The sequence below is a fragment of the Arctopsyche grandis genome, chromosome 10, assembly GCF_051622035.1.
Source record: "Arctopsyche grandis isolate Sample6627 chromosome 10, ASM5162203v2, whole genome shotgun sequence".
Lineage (NCBI taxonomy): Eukaryota > Metazoa > Arthropoda > Insecta > Trichoptera > Hydropsychidae > Arctopsyche > Arctopsyche grandis.
In genome coordinates, this window is record NC_135364.1 from 7,779,576 (window position 1) to 7,800,371 (window position 20,796).

Genomic DNA, 20,796 nt, shown 5'->3' on the forward strand with positions numbered 1-20,796 from the left:
TATATACATATGTACATATGAATATATGTATAATATATGTTTTACTCAACATTTTTAATTATATGAGTCGTAATATTTAAAAGAAACATAAGTCCACTTTTCTTAATTCCGCAAAATATTAAATATAATGTTTTGCGTTTAACAATACATATGTAAAAATCTAGTATGATAAAAAGTTCGTAAAATAACACAGTTCCGAAGAGACGCTCTCAGTCCAAAATCAAGGCAGAAAGTCCAAATCAAAGATAGATCAGTCCGAGAAGAGAACTGTCAGAATGTAGCGTGGGACATTTCACCGTAACACTTAATACATAAATATATCAGCATTATTAATATAAACATTTTAACATTCATTATATAATATATTTGTGAAGTAAAAATATATATGAGAGATAATGGGAGCAAATTTTGTAAGAAATAGTGTGAAAAAGATAAAGTTATAGGCATTTAAACGATTAAAGTCTGACAAAACGAGTGGGTAGCGAAAAGTCAAACAGGCTACTAGCTACCGAACGTCAACTTTTTCAAAATTTTCATAATCTTAGACGTGTTTATTACGATTATTTTTCACCATTGAATTATCAGAATCAATTTAAATTTCTTTCAGTGACCAAACTGCGCAAAATGGAAAAGTTTCAAACCGATCGGAAGAATGTAGGAATATTGCCTGAACGATTAGCGAAGTGATACATTGAATAGCCTTGTAAAAATAAGCAAGTTACTGAAATTTCGTTTTACATTAATGGTTTATATGTCTAATATAAAACAAAATTTCAGTAACTTGCTTATTTTTACAAGGCTATTCTATGTTTCACTTCGCTAATCGTTCAGGCAATATTATTTATACCTATGTATGTACATATATTATAATAGGCCAGAGCAAAAAATTTTAATTTCGGATTTCCATTGATGGACCTAATGGAAAACTTGTGTCATATCAAGAAATTATTATATAAAAAAAATCATCGATTTAAAACAATTTCCTGTGCCACCAACCAATCGATTTATCTCGACGAAAGTTTTGAAAAAGTTGGTTTTTTTCTCGTTTTTTTAAGAACAGTTTCAGAATATCGTAATTTTTTCATGTTTCTGTTATTATTTTAATTGTAAAAGCTAATGAAAACTTCCTTAGGTATGAATCTTTATTTTAAATCTAAAAAATAAGCGAACGTTCGGGTGTCCAGTTTTGATTTTGATTTTTACATGCTTATATCTATTTTAATAGCTACTGATCTACCGTTCATTTTCTATTTTACAATTTTAATTTAATTTTGTTAGTAATCATAGTATTATATTATTCTAATGTTAATGTCGTGGGAATACATATCCGAATACGTGACTATACAATAGGTAAACAGATTAGACATCCTGAGAGATCTACCCTTTATAAGGCGGTACGTAGGCGATATCAGGTCATTCTGAACTGAGCACTGCCAGTGCGTGTATCTCCTTAATCATCAATAAACGCTGTGAAACGACTTCGGCCTTTTACTTGGATCCTCCACCCACCCCTACGCAACAGTATTATATTATTCTAATGTTAATGTACAGCATAGTAGGAAAAAGAGCTCAAGAACCTATTTACAATTCTTATAAATACTCATAAAACATCTAATACATAATATTAATTAAATACTTCCTGAAGTCGACGATCTAAACCAGATTGTGTTTAGGTAATCTGTGTTTATACCTGTAGGGTATAGACATTTTGTTGTAATCACTGAGACTCTTCACAAGTGTGTTAGTATGGTTATTAGTGATTTTTTCATAGAATCTACTAGTTAGTTTGTTAGTTATGTCTGTAACTAACGGAATATTATTTATGGCATGCAGTTTTTTCATGTTAGTATATGTATTATACATATACTTGTATATGGGTGTCCAGTTTGAACGACCGCCACTGTACAAAATACGATAACCATTTCACATCGTAAAATAGAAACATGTCGCAGGATGCTGACACAATAATACACCGAGAGGAAGTTTCCAGCACATGTCAGTTGGCGGCTATCGATTGCCACAAACAAAAGTGGCCACAAACGGGGCCCCCAACGGGGACTTCCAGGGGCGTTCGGCCCTGAGGGGCCCCATTGTTCGGCGCCATACAAGGATCCAACCCCTCACACCCCCAAACTCCATAACCCAAACCAGGAAAACTATTTTTTCGTCGTTAAGATGGCGCACGTGAAACAAATGACCACTAAAAGAAACACACACACACACACACACACAAATTATATATCGAACAGCCCCGTCAATAAAGTAGCCGCTCAACCTAATGACCGAATGAAACGTACAACCAAGAATTGTATTACGAGTGAATAGTTTTTACGACAGACGTATATTTATATGTTATATAATAATCTTGCGAACAGCCCAAGAGAGAAGAAATTAAAAGAATCCACGTAAACAAATATTGGATTCGAGAACACTCACGATACGGTTTATGGACTTAATATATGTAGTTGAGTATCATACCTAGATACGTGTATACCTATATTATGTATGACAAAATACATACATATATACCCGATCGAGCTACTTACTAACCTATTATATACAGTATTCTAGAGCGAAACAGCAGGTTCACACATACATTGTACAAACAATACAAAGACAATGGTATGTAACTGCTAGAAGTACACTCGAAAAAGTCTGTGACTGTTAGCTCTAAGACGAAGACGACTGATTCAGGAGAAAATAGCACGAAATAAGAGACTTAGGTATTAAATCCCTTTGGAATAACTTAAATCGGTTGGTTCAGTGATCGATATATGTAGAGATATGCCTATATATAATATGAATGTAGTATAAAAATACGTAAGGTAACAAACACTCCGCATTTTTGTCGAAGACCCAGTCTCTGTCATTTGTTCTTTCAAATGCGATTTGTTAATTTGTTATTTTTAATTAATACACTTATATTAATTAAAAATTGCTTATGATATACCAAATTAATCAATTGAGAATGGTCAATGGTTCAATGGAGACGGGGATTTGAACCATGTAAATGTACGCAGTATAGTACCCCAGTAGAGCATACTAGTAGAGAGGTCGTGGGTTCAATTCCCAGCCAAATACACTGCTGGTGAGATCTTGTGGTTATTAAAATATAGATCAACCGTCTCTTTTTAGAGTTTTCCTATTTTTCTAGCTCAGTTTCTTGCAAATTCGAGTTATTAGCGTCTTAAATTTTTTTAATAAGCTACTTACTTATTTTATTTGATTTCAAAAAATCAAAACTATAGTGACTTGACAGATACCCTCAAAGCGTCACTGTGGTTATAGTAAATATACACATATAACACAAGAATAACAAAAAGAATAACAAAAAGAATAATAAAAAAATATAAAAAATAAAGCATGTAAGAAATATCTATGTATGTATGTATGTACATATATACTCGTATATATGTTTATAATTGAATGTCTGTCTGTGTGTCTCGTATAGGCTCATAAACCAGTGAACCGATTACGATGGAACTTTCAGGATTTGTTGTATACATGTCCGGGAAGATTACTGTGAAAAAATCTCTTAATAATAATATTCGTAATTACGATTTTACTGACGCGAAAGAAAAGTTATCCTCCCGCCTTCAACGCATGACACCGCGAATGTGACAATAATCGCGCCGCGCCTACCTCGCACTCGAATGTGCTCGGGAACGGGAGCGGGAATTTCACGCGTTATTGTGGCATTGCAACGCGTCCCAGGTTCAGCTAGTGTATAATAAAAAATAAATAAATAATAATGATAATTATGTACCTAATGTATTTCTCGCAAATTTTCCGTTTATCAAAAAATGTGTTCATCGTCCATAGATGTCTCTATTGTATTCTATGTTTAAAAAATTGTTTTACTTATCTACAATAATAATATAACCATATGTGTCGGCCTTGGGGTAATTCCTGTCATGACACATATGATGTATGCATGTATGGATATTTTTGATTATACATGCGTCTTTATAGTTCCCCTATATATGTATTTGTCTAGTTATAGAATGAGAATTTAATGAATACTCGATACAAACGACCTCATCAAGTCAAACAAGTTTTTTTTGAGGAAGGTTTTTCTTATCTCAGAAATGAATACTGCGTTAGAAACTTTGTAGGAATATCCTAGAGCTATCAATTTTGTCAGACGAGCTGAGAATACTTCCTGTGGAAATTTTCATTTTACTCTTTTTCTAATCTTCAAAGTCAATTCCAAAAACTCAACATACATACATATACGTATATGTCTTGTCCGAATATTTCTGACAAATTGCCATATAAGCGCACTGGGAAAAGGGAGGTGGATTATAATATACGAAAGGATTCGAAAGAATCCCTTGGGGCGGCGAAGAAGATAAACCTTTATTTACGTTCCCTTGAAATTTGTAGCCCGCTCGAATATTTTCAACTGGAAGATGTCGAGATTGTTCACATTTGATATATGTAAATTACGAGCACGACGTCATTAAAATTGGAAGTGTGCACAAATGTGTAACTTTTCTTATCCACTCGAAAATTCCATATTCAACCTAGTGACTAGTGGAGCATATTGCGCTGAGCCTTGACCCAGATAAGACTGTGTAGGTACTGCAAAGAGATACAGCAAGAGAAAATAAGATCGTGTACGCTGGGGATAAACTGCACTCTGAAAAGGAGTGTACAATGCAACACAATATGCTTCAAAGCACACTATGCAAACATGTATTACATACATACATATATTGCATATACGGCGAGAACGTAGGCGTGATCTTTTCCATATAACAAGACAGTAGACCAATACGGATCTCGTTTTTTAGCAGTTGGAGATTTTTATTAACTTCAGATTATCGTCTGATGCAAAATCAAAAATGATGTTTTCAAAAATAAACAACACATATGTACTATATCTGACGTGAAATTTATAGTGAAGTACCGAAATTGGATAAGATTTTAGCATTGGTCAATGATAGTATGTATGTAATTATTATTAGTAACGTATTAATTTTGAGATCTACCGCACTGTGATGGATAGCGAGTGACCAGAACTTATATTTTTTTTTTTTCTCTAAATATACTGAATGCAGGGTCTTTATATTTTATGTATTCTTCATCAAAACCTCAATGATTCGAATTATGTCATCACGAAATAAAAACATTGATCAATATCAACAGAAATAACTATTTTCTCGGGAAGCCTCTTGCACACGTGCCACACAGATGCGAGAGAAAGAGGGGGACTTCATTACGCCGTGCTCAACGGTCAGTGTAAGAATGATATCCGCCTTGGAATGACGGCTTTGCTTCAGTTGTTATTTTTCTCATTTCTTGCTCTTATTATATATAATTCGACGTTTAAATAAATGATAAAATTATTTTTTAGCCAATTACAAATAATTAACCTCGCAAATTTTAAATTGTTTTATCTTAAAACACACATTTTTTAACTGGATACTTAGCGTCCAGGACAGTGGCTAGCGGATTTTTTTAGCACAGTAAGGTTAGTGTTAATAATATGTTAACTTTTTGAATTTACGCTCCTAAAATATATACCATTACATCAAGATTTTTTTGTGATATATAATATCAATCGCTAATTACAGGGTTAATATCAGGTGTACTTCACTAATCGGTCAGACAATATTTCCTACATTCTTCCGATCGCTTTAAAACCATGCCATTTTGCAAGATTCGGCTACAAATAGAGATTTAAATTGCTTCCACTATTTCTATATTGAAATATAATCGTAATAAACACGTTTAAAAATCCCCCCCCCCTCGTTTTGTCTAATTTTAATTGTTTAAACACCTATAACGTTGTCTTTTTCACACTATATCTTATAAAATTTTCATTCTAGGCTCACACTCATATAACATATATAACATTTTTACTTCACTAATAGGTTACTGAGCCTACTGTTTGAATATCTGGAATGAAGAGTAAAAGTATCAGCCGATTGGATCAATTAATTGTATCATAGCCTTAGGAATACATTGTACTTTATTGAACGGAATTATTGGTGAATGTTCTTACACAGACACACACACACACACACACACACTATTCTGGTAGATGTTTTTATCAAAAATTGCGCCAAAAACTTCACGTGCGCCAAAACATACATATGGAATTCAAAAGTTCAACACAAACTACAAACTTTAGCTTTAAGGTAGGACAAACTTCCATTTCGAACTATTGAAAAACAACAATTTTCATATAAGTACATATACATATAATGCACACGATTTCACGTTATTTAATGTAATTTTGTTCACATAATGAAATACAAATTATATCCTCTATTGAATTTATTTGAAAACGACCCACCCATTCTTTGTCTCGGGAATTTCTTACAATTAAAAACAGAACAAACGGAATTCATCGTTTCAAAAATTCAACCATTATACCCATTCAAATTTAACCTTCCCTTTGAACGCGATCAAAGATCGTTCGGTGTCACTTTATGATAAATTAAATCCTTCCCCCTTCGGTCTTTTCCTCGTTAAGTTGCCCGTGAAACTGACACCTTTTGATCCCACGAATTCCTTTTTCGAAAACCCAAATCCATTTTAAAATTACGAAACCAGACCGAACCGAATCGAAACCGGTAAACTTTCGCACCAGACATTCACTACATATTTCATATATGCATATGTATGTATGTACATATTAGTGTATGCAAAATGGCGTCCGTGCACACGTTCGCACGAATACCACTAATATTACATTATCCTTTCAGCGAGTTTCAACCGACTGGTCTGCGAGGCGGTAAACAACGCTGAAAACAAACATCAGGTTTAATAATTAAATGGGGTGGAGCTCCAGAGCACACCAGAGAGGAATATAAAGAGCTTCCAGCGAAAGCTCCTTCATATGTCTGCGTCGATTCGGGAAAAGCTCCATCCACGTGCGTATATACGTACGTACATACAACAGAAATATTCCCTGTACGTATGAATTTATGCATTTCTCGTCGAATAAATGCAATATATTAAATTCGTCCTGTATTTCCTTTGTAATGTCACGGTAAATTCCAGTAACTACATAGAACGTCGTACGATACATGCAATAGCACTCAGAGATAAAAGGATTGCGAAGATCGTCACTTCTAAAGTCGTATACTCGTACTTACGTGGGTCACGTCTTATTCAAACAATACGTTCTATTCTATAATACGGGTCGAATGTCGTTACTTCGATCACCCGAGAGACCCGAATTAACACTTTTAGGATGAAAAAATTGTTTCTCAGATAAGAACTATTTGATTGTTTCATGTTGAGAAAAGTCCAAGTAAATATGTTACATATTAAACAAGGAAATTAAATGATCGTGAAAATATATGTGTATTCGTTTTGTTTTTTAGATTCTACGTGGTAATACATCATGCCCGTCGTTGCTGAAACATTTGGAACATTATGTTCCTAATAATTATATGCGTGGTAGATATCATTTGATGATTGTACCTCCTGCTCGCACAGTTTTTTTTATCGAATGGCTCTATTACTAGAGCTATCTGACTTCTTAATGATATCGTTGCTGCTGAGCCTGAATGCGATATTTTTCCCGACAGTGAGCTTGGAGATTATTTTAACCTATTTGTCTGGTAGCCTGCGCTCATCTTTATTTTCATAGTTGAATGTGATGTTTGAGTGGAATTTTGATCTTCTCTCTTCCATTTGGACCTCGCAGGGATGTTTTATATTTGCGGCTGGTTCTTATATAATATATTAGTGCCGGCTATTATTATATATATACAAGACATTCCCTACTTTGTATTTTATTATTATTATAATGTTATTGTTTTTTATGATTATGTACAATGTATTTTTTGTCTGTGTATACATGTATATATTTTTATTTTTCTCATCTCTCTGTATTTTTTTGACCATTGTGATGCATTAGGGCCTTCTGTAATGCCACAATGATCTAAACTTAAACTTAAATAAATAAATATATCAAATGCAGAATTGGCATAGAGAAAAAATACAAACAAAAAATCAAAGGATAAAGTAAAAATATATTTTTGAACTATCAAAAGTTTGTACTTTGTCAATTCAAAGTCAACGCTACCCCTTTATCAATCTCAATTTAAAATATTCCTTTTCATTTTTTCACGTCTGAAAACTTTGTCTATGTAAGTCAAAAAGTTTTTGAATCTAATGGAAAAGTCTGAGAATGAATTTACTTCAACTACATACATACATATGTATGTATACATTATAAGCATTCATTACCCAACAGTAATAATATGCTTTTATTCCAATCGAAAATAAAACATTTTGCAATTCTAATATTCACATTATTCAAGCTACAAAAATAGCCTACTTCGTTTATCCCTTCCCTTATATAGAATACAAAATATTAGTTTCCTATTTTTATAACGGTTTCAACATAAGCTCCAATTAACATGGAAAATAATACGAACGTCAAAAGCACATACGACGTATAATTAGCTCAAGTGATTAACAGAATAATATAGCACGATGAGAAAGCGTTATTTTTTCGATCGATTAGTAAAGTATAAACATTCAAGACGTAAATGATCTAATATTCATATTCCGACAAATTTCACCCGAAACGGAGAGTCATCTCATATGTATATTATAATATGTTATATAATAAAATATACGAACACACACTTCGGGCCCTCGAAACAATCTCCAGCGTGAGCGAAATGAGCAATGCGATACCGTTTCGTGGAAAAGCGTTGAATATTTCATCTGCGAATGTCGTAATAATAACGGAACGTCGTCGTATTAAAACTTAAATTTTCATGCGAACAAACGAGAATCTGCCATAAATATTGCCGACGACCAACCGAACCGGCTTAAATTAATTTGTACACATATTTTACAACGATTGGAACAAGGGATAGTTTAATAGAGGGCCTCTTCATATGTATGTATGTAACAAACTTGCGGTTCTACGATGCAAAAATTATATCGATTAACCTTCAAAATGCTAATATAATATATGTATGTACTTATGATTATCGAAATTATGCCATGATCCACATGGCATAATTTTTGACAAAGGTAAACCAATTACTTAATTGACACCTTCGTCAATCATCACTTTAAAAACCATCCGTTGATGTATCCAGTTTCAACAGGCAAAACACTAGTTTGTATTTCATTTATTTTAATACGGATAGCACATTTCGTTGTAACCAAAAGCTCCAATGAACTTGACGAGTGCTAGACAGTCAGATATAAATAAGAAAAAATATATCTGAATGTCTTACGACATACATGCATATATTAAATTAATGGAATTTCATACTTTTGATGCAATATTGCGGACTGACTAAGTATCCATTCTGACAATTTATTATTGTTACAAACCATCATTCTTGTTCTATTTCTCGAAGGACCTTGCTATTTTACTTTGTAGTAAATTTTCTTTTCATTTGAATTAAAAATAAGCAAGGCATATAGGAATTTGGCTTTCATTTATAGACTATCCAAGCCCTTTAAATCCTACAGTACTGTTGCTTTTCAAATAATTTTTAAGAAGTCATCCGGAATTTGCAAGTACTGCTTGGAATATTTTATATCGAGTCGTTTAATATTAATGATTTAGAACGCATAAATGCAAAAATCGATTCATATTTAAACTCCAGATTTCTTCAAAATTATCGTTTTTGTTTCCTTACAATCATGGAGGAAAATTTATGTTTTTTGTTTAAGTTTTGAATTTTATGATTGATAGTCAAGAAGGATCCAATTCCAATGTCCAATCAGTTCCCTCTGTAATTCTTCATTATTTCATATTCATCAATCGAAAGCTGAAATGAGATTGGACTGGAATAAAGTCTCCGCAGACGATGCTCAGTTAAACTGGATCACTCTTGGGATATATCCACGTCAGTACGAGGGACATATTGATCGTTCAATACGGAAAACTCTTTAGAAATTGACAAAGCATTGACAGGGCGAATACGTACATACATATATAATATAATACATACCTATGACTGCTTCTCTAGCCATCTTCAATTCGTTCTCCAGCGTTCTGATCCTGGCTGCGTCGCTTCCTTCCGGGGGTGGGGGGTCTGGGGTGGAGGCTGGAGGCGCCGCCAATAGGGCTGCGCCCGCTTCGCCCCTCTCAGCAGCTGCCACTAACAACCTCCTCAATCGAGCTGCCTCTCCACGTAACCTCTCGTTCTCGTGTCTCAATCGCCTTGCAGCATCAGCTGCTGTTATGGCCCTGGGTGATGCTGGAGCTGGCGATATTCCACCGCCACTACCGCAACCACTTCCGGAACCGCCACCGCGTCGATCGACTTCATCTGCTGTTGGAACACTACCTTCGCGTCCTGATCCCGACCTTCCAGAAGTATCATCTGAAACAATATGATATTGATATAAATACTTATATTTGAATCAAACAATACTGTCTTCGAAAAGTATGTGTACATATTGTTATGTACCTCGCTTATCAGGGTTTGGTGCATCCGCTCTAAAATCGCCAGATTAACAGAACGGCAGCTTTAAACGTAATTCTGGTTTTCTCAAATGATAGATTGCACATCAGATGACGAGTAACCTTTCGATGTGCACAGATGCAATTATTAAAATTGAGTTGGATCTTTCTGGCGAGTTTGATAAGGCAAGATTTGGAACTTATCGAATCTTGCCTTATTAAACTCGCCTGAAAGATCCAACTCAATTTTAATAATTACCATTTTAATAATTGCATCTGTGCACATCGAAAGGTTACCCGTCATCTGATGTGCAATCTATCATTCGAGAAGATGAGAATTGCATTTAAAGCAGCCGTCCGTTAATCTGTCGTTCAATTCGTCTGGCGATTTTAGAGCGGATGCACCGCATCCCGCTTATCAATGTACATACATATGTATGTAGTTCCCACAATAATCGAATTCACTTTCTCACATTAATATACGTGAGTAAGAAGTCTATTAAAATTCCTGTAAAGGGACAGTCAGATAAGACAGGAGTGCCGGACTTTGCCCAACTCAGAAATGCCGGACTTTGCCCAACCCAAAAGATAAAAATCATTTATATAGATCGCAAGTGACGGTCAGCACAGCAGCAGAACAAAGTGGACCAAAGTTAATTAATGAAACAAAGTTCTACATATCTCATTTTAAATTCATCCTCATTCCATAATTAAATCTTTAGTTTTCGAATATATCTACCAATAACATATGTAAATGTAACGTTTTTATGATAATAAAGAAATCTTGGTTTGTTAACCAAGTAATTTAAAAAATATATAAACTGCGTTTTGGAACATGACAACATGTATGCTAACTATCAAAAAATGTTTTGCAATACTTTTTTCATTAAATAAAAATAATAAAAAAACATATTGCATTTTCCTAGCTACTAGAGATTTGTTTATTTCTTATACTTGTAAGGCGATCTTGAAAAAAATAATTGGTGATTCATTTTTTAGATACACTATTAGGTGTGGCTATTTGTACATACAGTATCGACGAATTGTTTATCTTTTCCCTCCCTATCCGATATTCCTAAAACTTCAACCATTCCTTGTAAATTCAAATGCATAGGTACGTACGTGTGTCTGATTGAATATTGTCTTTCGATATTGGTTATTCAAAGCAAAAAAATTACACTTCTTTAAATAAACATTGCTAATTTTTCCAAGCTTTTTCAATTAATTCAAACATTAAAGTAAATAATTGCCGTTTTTTTCCTGTTTTTAATTTTCACCGTCTCCTGTTTCGAATGTAATAAAATTACAGATTGAAACATAAAATTTTTCATTATTTTTCGTCCCTGTAATTACACGCCGTTTTATAATTAGAAGTTCAATTTGCACCGGAAACGAAAACAACCATTCGTTCGTCTCGCGAAATTGAATATTATTTTCGACGTCGTTCGCAGAATGAATACAAAATTGGCACACCGGAAGATTCGCAATACTTCTATTCGCAATACTATCTATCTTGTTTCTCACAAATAAAATACAAAAAAAAAGTAAATTTCAGATTTCAGATGAAGCCATCGCTTTTACGTGTTAGTGGGGATGTAGTTCGCGTGCAAAAATAGAAGAAATTCTCCTCGTGGCCTGAAACCGCTATTTGAATATCGATAATAGCCAAAGTTCGTCCAAGAAAGACCATAAAAGTCCATAATGGCTATTTCATCGCTCGTGTCTGGGAAAAGCTCACCCACTTTGCCGTTACCGTGCGAAAGGCAATTTATAGTCGAGAAAAGGGCATTTAAATATTACTGTAATTACCTACACCTACATAAAATATATTATTTCCTTTGAAACAATTAAGGTTCAGATTTTTTTTTTATTTATAAATTTAATTTACTTTAGAGACATTATTCATTTATACAATAATATTTGCTTGACTGTTGTACATATTTGAAGTATTGAATTTCCACTCGCTTCGAATCCGAACTTACGGCAGAGGAAACTTTTGCAAAAATAAATCGGAACTTGGCTCAAGTTTTAATAACATACCATCCCGAGTACCTCGCTTTATGAATAAATAAGTATTTCCAAGTAATGTTTTATAATCGTTTTTCGGATAAATATTAAACTCGTTACGAGCTCACAACGCTAAATACTTTCGTTTTTCTTTTCAACTTGGAGCTATGGCCCTTATTTCAATATTATCGAAGTGAACATTTTTCACATAATATCACTCATATTTTATCCTTTGAAAATAGCATTGAATATTTCATCACGTTTTAAATATTATATTAGATTAACTTTTAAACAAGACCCCGAGGAAAATGGTGAAACTAAAGCTTTAATCATAAAGCGAGTCAAATGAAAATTTTCCAACTAGTCAGCAAAGAATTTTTAGACTTATTACGCATACACATAAATTCATAAATTAGAATCACGTATAATAATATATTTTTTAAAAAAAACTACATAATTGCCCGGAGTTAATTATAAGCAGCAAGCGAAGTTGAAAAAAATTGTTACACAGGATTTTGTTGAGTTTAGACTATTCAATCCGTTCCAAAATCTGACTACAATAGTGATTCTCAATCAGTTGTGCGCACATCCCCAAGGGTATGCAAAAAATTATAGCCTTGAAACCTTTAATGAAAATTCTCTTTTACCAAACGTTGCATTAGATGACTTACTTTTCTATAACTTCTTATTTTCTATATTACACAATACGGTTTCAGTAAAAACTGTCACTATGCAATTTCTTAAGTTTATCTCAAGAACGTTTAAAAGTAATTTGTCATTAAATACGACATAAATATTATGTAAATGATGAAAATAACCGCCAAATACGGCAGTTTTAAATTTAAAAGTGTACATATTATACTATTTATGTACATATGTATGTATATATATTTAGTAGATGAAAAAAAATAATTTTGAAATATGCAGTTTTTTTTTAATGTAATAGAAATTATAAATTTTAAACCGTAATATTTTTTGAATATTTTTACCTGAACCGGAAGTAGTACATACTTTTAATCTAGAGAATCGAGGTTTTTTATATTTTTTTCTCACACACCTTTTGGTTTATTGAACTGAAATTTCATATCTGTTATAGTTTATATGTTCCGCAATAAAATGTTCCTTTTCCATTTTTATTTATTCATTTTTATTAATATTAGACATATTGAACATAAAACGTTCCCCTTTTACGAGGCTTTTCTATGTTTCACTTCGCTAACGATTCAGTATCTATTCCTACAGTCTTCTTAGCCATTTTTTTTCAAGGCTCTTTTTTTTAGTTTTACTTCGCCTATTGGTCTGACACTATTTCCTACATTCTCCCGATCACATTAAAACTTTGCTATTTTGCAAAGTTTGGCCCCTGATAGAGATTTCATATATATATATATATATTTCCGATTACTTGATAGTGAAATATAATCGTAATTAACATGTTAAAAAATTGAAAAAATCTCGGGAGGGATACAGCCTGTGGGCTAGGCTGTAGCCTTATACAATTGTTAACTTTCCACCACCCACTCGCTTTTTCAGATTTTAATTGTTTAATCGCCTATAACTTTATCTTTTTCACACAATACTATATATTTTTTTTAACATACATATATGTACATACATACGTATACATATACCTTTTACAAAATTTGTTGGTTAAAAAATTAAATGGCGGCGGGGGCTAAAACATAATTTGCCCAGAGGCGCCATTTACCCTAGGGCCGGGTCTTAGAATATGTATATGTATGTGTAGGTATATCTTCGATACCGTTTAATTAAAAAATATATTTTTGAAAAGAAAGAAAAATCGAAAATTGAACGTCACTCCTTTCTCCATCGAATTGAATAGAATTTAAGGACAACAAAAAAAAAGGAAGTTTTTATCCAACCGAAAGAGGGGAGGAGAATTTTCCTGGTACGACCGCGACGAAAGGGTAAACTTTTTTCTTTCAGACCAGAGTAGAGAATCCTTCCATTCTTGAATGAAAAATTTTAGATATACACAGTACGTATTTAGATATACGTACACACCTTTTCTGTCGAGGTTTCGGAAAATCTATTACAGAAGATGGATAGACCGACTCAGCCTCCAGAGCTTTATTGTGAGCCCATTTGCAATAAATCACGACGGGTCCTGCAACGGCTGCGCGAGGGAAACCATGCCGGATGATCCTGCCAAATATATGATTTTAACTTTGGGATATTTCACCCCTAGTTGAATCATCTATCACTGGAGCCAAACCCGACACAAGGTGGGCCCGATATTTTAAATAAACTTTCAATAGGAATTTTCATTCCCTTTGTGTGTTTGTGTGTGAGTCTGCGCAATTTAACATCAAAGCGTGTGCGCTGGAACCGGAAACGTGCGGAATTTTCCACGAAAAAGAAAACGCTCCGGGATAATTTCTCTATTATCCTTTCGTTTATTTCTCGTTTCGCTTTTATTTTGACGAAGATTATCGTCCTTGGCCGGATTCCTTTTGATCCGCTACCGTTTTTCTCGGAGAGAGCCGCCTCGGAAAATTCAACGCGTTCATAGAAGGCTTTTCCACCGTCAAAGAATACGAGCCCGACAAGAAAACTAGTTACATATTCTCATTAAGGTTGCTGTCAGCGATATTAGCCTGGTGAATATTAAGCTCGGCTTACACTGAGACGTGCCCTGCCGTTGAAGCCAGGTCGAAAAGCTCTAAGAACATCCCGACATCACTATTACCATAAAAAAATTACTTCCACCATATTTAGAGTAAACCTTTAAAAGCACTATTTTTTTTTTGCAAAATCCCATATCAACCGGCTTCTCCTGACATATAGTCCTCGGACTCCCTGAGGAGGATTATGTGTCGAGAAAAAGACAATTTAAAATTCTTTCATCGTCGCTATCGTGTCACCTCTTTTTTAGTTGAAAGCCTTTTCGATGTTACCTATTTTGTACAAAAATTTTGTACAAAATGGTTGTCAATTTCAGTTACAAAATAATTTTTCTAGTCGATAGCTATATACGAATTCGGTGTCACAATTTATTAGTTCAATCAGAAAATACGTGTATTTTAATCAACAAAATGTTCATTCGAAACATCATTTCGTTATACATAATAGAACTTCATACATCAAATAAATCAAATGTCAAAATAAAATTTAAAGTACTGACCATTTTTTTCTATACTTATGTACATACATACATATTTATAGACCTTTTACAATATAAAATTTTTCTTAAGATCGTCATGGAAAGCGACATCTCATAAGCACACAAAAACACACACATTCACAAACTCAAAAGTGAGCATTCAGGCAAACAAACTTGGCGCCTTTAACTGTCAAATATTATATCTTACGACTCAGTAATTTCACTAACTTTGAAGTTAATATTTAACTAGCAGCGAGTTTCAGACATTCTCACGTGTCGCGTTTCAAAATAAGCAATGTGCTACCGGAGCACTTTCTACGCGTAATTTACCTAACAATAAAAAAACATCCCATACGTAATAAATACCCATACAAATGTAAATATATGTATACTAAACATCGCATTATATCATGGAAACATTGTAAAATACTTCACATGGTGAACGGATAAAAGCATTATATACTATCAGATCAAAGAGCCAATAATAAGCTGAGCCTGTTCATATGGAATGAAACGGGTCGAATGGATCAATCTGACTTTCACTCGAACGGAACAAATCAGATACAACAAAATAAAACAATTTCAAATCCTTCACATCGGATTTGCATATGAAACACACACACATATTTGTACGCAAATAAACAAAAGTTAAACTAAAATTAAGCAAAAGAGTGACGTGTTGACAGTGTACGATACATATGTATGTACGTATAATACGTATTTGCTCATCACCATTTTCCGACTGTAAATCATGGAGATTTTCCGACACGCGACGAGACGTATTATAACTGCGGAAATGAGGGTGTGAAAATTTCAATTATAATTTTCAAAAGTTTGGCGTTTTTCCCGCCTAAGGGCGTTTAGAAACGCCAGGTGTTTGCGTGTTCGGAATTGTTCCTGCGAAGCCAATTAACGCCTCGCGTCCGCATAATCATATAATATGAACACAAATATGCATTCATAAATAACACAAAGGTGAAAATAAACGATTTACGATTATCATTATTATGTGTGTCGGAATTCATGAAGTCATTTTTATATTACAATACAAACAAATGGAAAAACAACAGCATTAAACTGCTTTTGATTGTGACACAGAAGTAAAAAATATGTAAAAATAAATAAAGACAACTTCCTACCTTCTTCCATCAATCGGAATACTACACAGATCAGTCAATTTAATTGTTTTTCACAACCAAACATTAATCATCAACGGGCATTACAGTAATAATACAGTAAAAATAGTCGCCGTTTTAATTTCAAAATTGCATATTCGTATTCAATGAAAAATTTCACGTTGCATCCGATTTATAAATGGATCGGCTGCCATACAAAGTGTCGCAATTGGACAGCTGTGCTTCCCATTGAAATAAATCAGCGATCATTGATTATTTTATCACATTACACGTGTACACACAACGCAACGTTTCCAATTTAATTAGTCGATATTAAAGCTCGTCCATCATGCGAGTTTCCACGAAAACGTATTATTTAATAACACGTTTTCCTCCCGATGTAGTATTTTCTTCGAAACGTTAAAGACGCACGAGTACCTTCAATCTCGAATCGTGCTAATTAACTTGAAATTAAAATGATCATTGTTGTATGTAACACAAAAACATATGTAGGTTTTCCATGAATCAAAATACATTATAATGTTATTCACTGTCAAAATTAAAACAGACATTAAACGTCACTAACGTGCATTAGTGTCAGTCGTTTTGTTGATAACATCGTTGCTGATACGCCTCACTTTCGAACACGAAAACCATACTATAATATATTGTCTACCGAGCAAACATCAAATATTTAATATTGCGACGCATTAGAGCGAACCCATTCCCGAAACTTCTATTGTTTGAATTATTTACGTGAATAGATCAAGATGTGACCTTTTATGCCCATATTTTGAAATCGACATTTGATATCTATCAGTACTATCCGAATTTAGAAGTGAAAAAGTACAGTACTGTAATACCTATTCCATAATATAATAGTAATAAAAGCCAGCAGTTTGGCTTAGTGGTAGCGTATATATTTAGCACCACCGAGGTCAAAGGTTCGACTCCTCGCCACTGCTGGTTAGATTTGGGGGTTTTGTGACTCCAAATCGATCGTTTCTCTATCAGAGTTTGCCAATTTTATCTGATCATTGCTGAAACGGTTCCTGAAAATTGGTATTAGATCTAATCCTGTTGTCACAAAATCTGCCTGTATATAATTTGTAATAATTATACACAGTAATCTGAAATCTATAGATATCTCTATAGACATCTCTATAATTTCGTATTTATTATATGTATAAAAATTGTATACAAAAAAAAATCTAAAAATAATCCATAGATGTCTCTATGATTATTATTTCTGATTAATTGTTATATGCTATATATTCTGATTGTATATGTATGTATTACTGTATTTCTGATTTCTGATTGTTTATGTATTCTGTATTTCGTTAACATACACCCGTCGCATTGGAGCAAATCTGTAATGGCGAGTGTATATTGATTTGTAACAATAAAATAAATAAATAAATAAAATAAATAATGATCCAAATGTAATTGTTTATTATTTTGATTCAACTACTAACAAACATACCCGGCGTCACCCAAGCTAAATTGAATCGATATAATGCAGTACTTCAATTATAATAATCTATAATTCATGGTGAGATTTTTTATTTAATGTTTTCCCGTATTTCCGATCGATTCCAAGACGTTACTATTAAAGGGCGTATCTCATTTGATAAAAAATTACTCTCGGGAGTACCCTAAGGTTCTCATTTAGGTCCGTTACTATTTGTTTCATTCCATTGAAAGTTTTCTAAGCTTACAAAAAATACTTGGACTTCTTCACTAACTACTATCTTAATAACAAGTTGTTTCTCAATGTTACCAAGTGTCCGCATTACATTCTCTATTTTTACATACCCTATATTGTTTTATTTTTTGGGTCATTTCTAATCAATGACTTAGGTTTGGTCGTGTGAGAGACACGTTAGCGCTTTACTTGATATTAATTCATCTTTCCGTTTTCATATTGATTTAATAATAAGCAAGGCATCAATGCGTTTGAGTTTTCTTTTTAGACTATCCATACCCTTTAAATCGTTGCTTTCCAATTCATTTCTAAGAAGTCATTCGGAATTTCTTTTAACATTTTATTGTCTAGAATCGTTAAATTCATTATTTAGAAGGCAGAAATTAAAAATTAAAATCCTACTGCAATTCCAGATTTCTTCACAATGATAATTTTGATTCCTTACAATCTAAAAGGAAAATTTATATTTCTTGTTAAAGAGTTTGAATTTCATAATTGATAGTCCTTATTTATTAAGTAAAATCCTATTCCAATATCCAATCAGATCCCTCCACATTTTTACTTTATTTCACATTAATCTCTGTTCTACCAACTATTCCTATAATTCCTTTTTTATCTAGATCTCTTCTTTTAACAATATTTTCTTTTCTCAACAATTTACAATATACATACATATGTATATCCCAAATCTACCATTATTCAATGATTTTCTTCTTATTTATTATTTTTTCATTTTTATTATTAATTCTCAGAAACTTTCAATGTTGTATATGTACGTTTTAATTTTGTTTGTTTCTATTTTTTTAATAAATAAATAACCATAACATAATAGATACATGTAAATTCACAACTTACCATTCTCTTGTGTGCCCGTTTCGGTAGCCCTAGGCGATGTGCCGCTGCCATTTTCAGACGGAGCAATATCATCATCTCCCTCCGAGCTCTCAGCATCCAAGATATTCCTCTCCGAGTATTTAGAAATAGGCACCACTATCTCAGCATAAGAAGCCCGATCGCCACCATTCTGATGCAAGAGCGCAGGCGACCCGAGTTTGCCATTCGAATCGATGTCGATAGCATCAAACCCATCTATGACGTTCTCGTTATCGATCTCGTTTATCGCACTACAGCTAGATCTATCGGCGAAGCTCGACCTGCTGCACTGTTTGTTCGACAGAGACAATCTGGTGTTCCTGCTGGTGCCCGGTAATGAATCGGTGGTTCCGTAATGGCCCTCAGTGCCACCGTTCATACTCCTCTCTATGGATCCGTTCCTGCCCATGGTTTTCTGGTCGTTCGAGTTGGACAAGCTGGCGTTGAAATTAATCTTTCGGTCCAGGGCAAGGGCCGTCTTCTTGTCGCTGTCCAGATACGGTGCCGAGTAAAACTTGGACGATTGCGGCCTCGACGGTGACCCTCCCGGTGGTCTGCAGATTCCATCTCCGAGTGTGAGGGACACTGAGGAATCCGTGGCCGGTGTTATGAGAGGGTCTGCAGGCTCAGGTCTGTCGATGGCCAAGTCGCAATCAGCCCTGTTGGCCACCTGCAAGTTGTCGTCCACCATCTTGCGCAGCTTCGCCTGTGAACAAAAAGACGTTTGCTTGTATGAGTAGTGGAAAAATATTACAACTGTGGAAATAAAAGGGGTCCGATTCCGTTTTTTTGTTTGTGGATAATTTAAAATAAATAGCCAGCAGCATGGATCGGTGGTTGAGCTTTTGCCTAGCACCGAGAGGTGCCGGGTTCGAAATTTATTCTGAGTGTATCTGTAATGCTGCTGGTCAGACCATTTTTTTTCATTGTTGAGACGGTTCCTCGATTAAATTGGCTAAAACCTTCCTACCTACTATGTCACCACTATTTGAGTATGATTTATGTACAATAAAATTTACGTACAAGTTAAATATTCATAGATGGGTCCCGTTAATTTCGAGTATTCAGTGTATTTTAATTCAGCGATTTATGTAATAAAATTTCAGCATTGTTTGTAATTGGCCAGGAAGGCGCATTGGGGTTTACCTGTTAGTCTTTCCTGGTATATACATATGTATATAAAAAAATTAAATTAAAAAAAAAACAGACAATTTTTTTTTGCCCTGAGTGAATTTTGATCCTGTTAGCCAACTCCTAATAGCTCGTTACCGTTAAGCTAATCATGGATTTCAAATTCAGCTTAAGAATAGTTTGTTCATATACTAGTAGAGAGGTCGTGCACAAATTTTTGTATCAGTAGAGAGGTCATAGCACAGATCGACCGCCTCCTTTTAAAATTATCCTTTTTTTTACAAGGTTTACATTAGTTTACATTACATTACTTCGTCCGTTAGTATGGACAAACTGACTGCACACTTCCGATCGCTTTGAAATTTTGCCATTTTCCGAGGTTAGGCCTCTAATAGAAATTTCAATTGAGTACCGCTAATTCAATGGTGAAATATAATCG

General features: G+C 33.9%; 1 protein-coding gene across 1 annotated transcript in view; it reads right to left on the minus strand.

The window, feature by feature from the left end:
* Positions 1-19,917, minus strand: part of Liprin-gamma (liprin protein kazrin) — a 140,778-nt gene extending 120,861 nt beyond the window's left edge. Inside the window, exons 1-2 of the mRNA XM_077439256.1 lie at positions 19,209-19,917; positions 9,948-10,322 (exon numbers count right to left, since the gene is read on the minus strand). Coding sequence (XP_077295382.1) covers positions 9,948-10,322; positions 19,209-19,917 — 1,084 coding nt within the window. The remainder of the gene's footprint in view (positions 1-9,947; positions 10,323-19,208) is intronic.
* Positions 19,918-20,796: the final 879 nt, after the last annotated feature.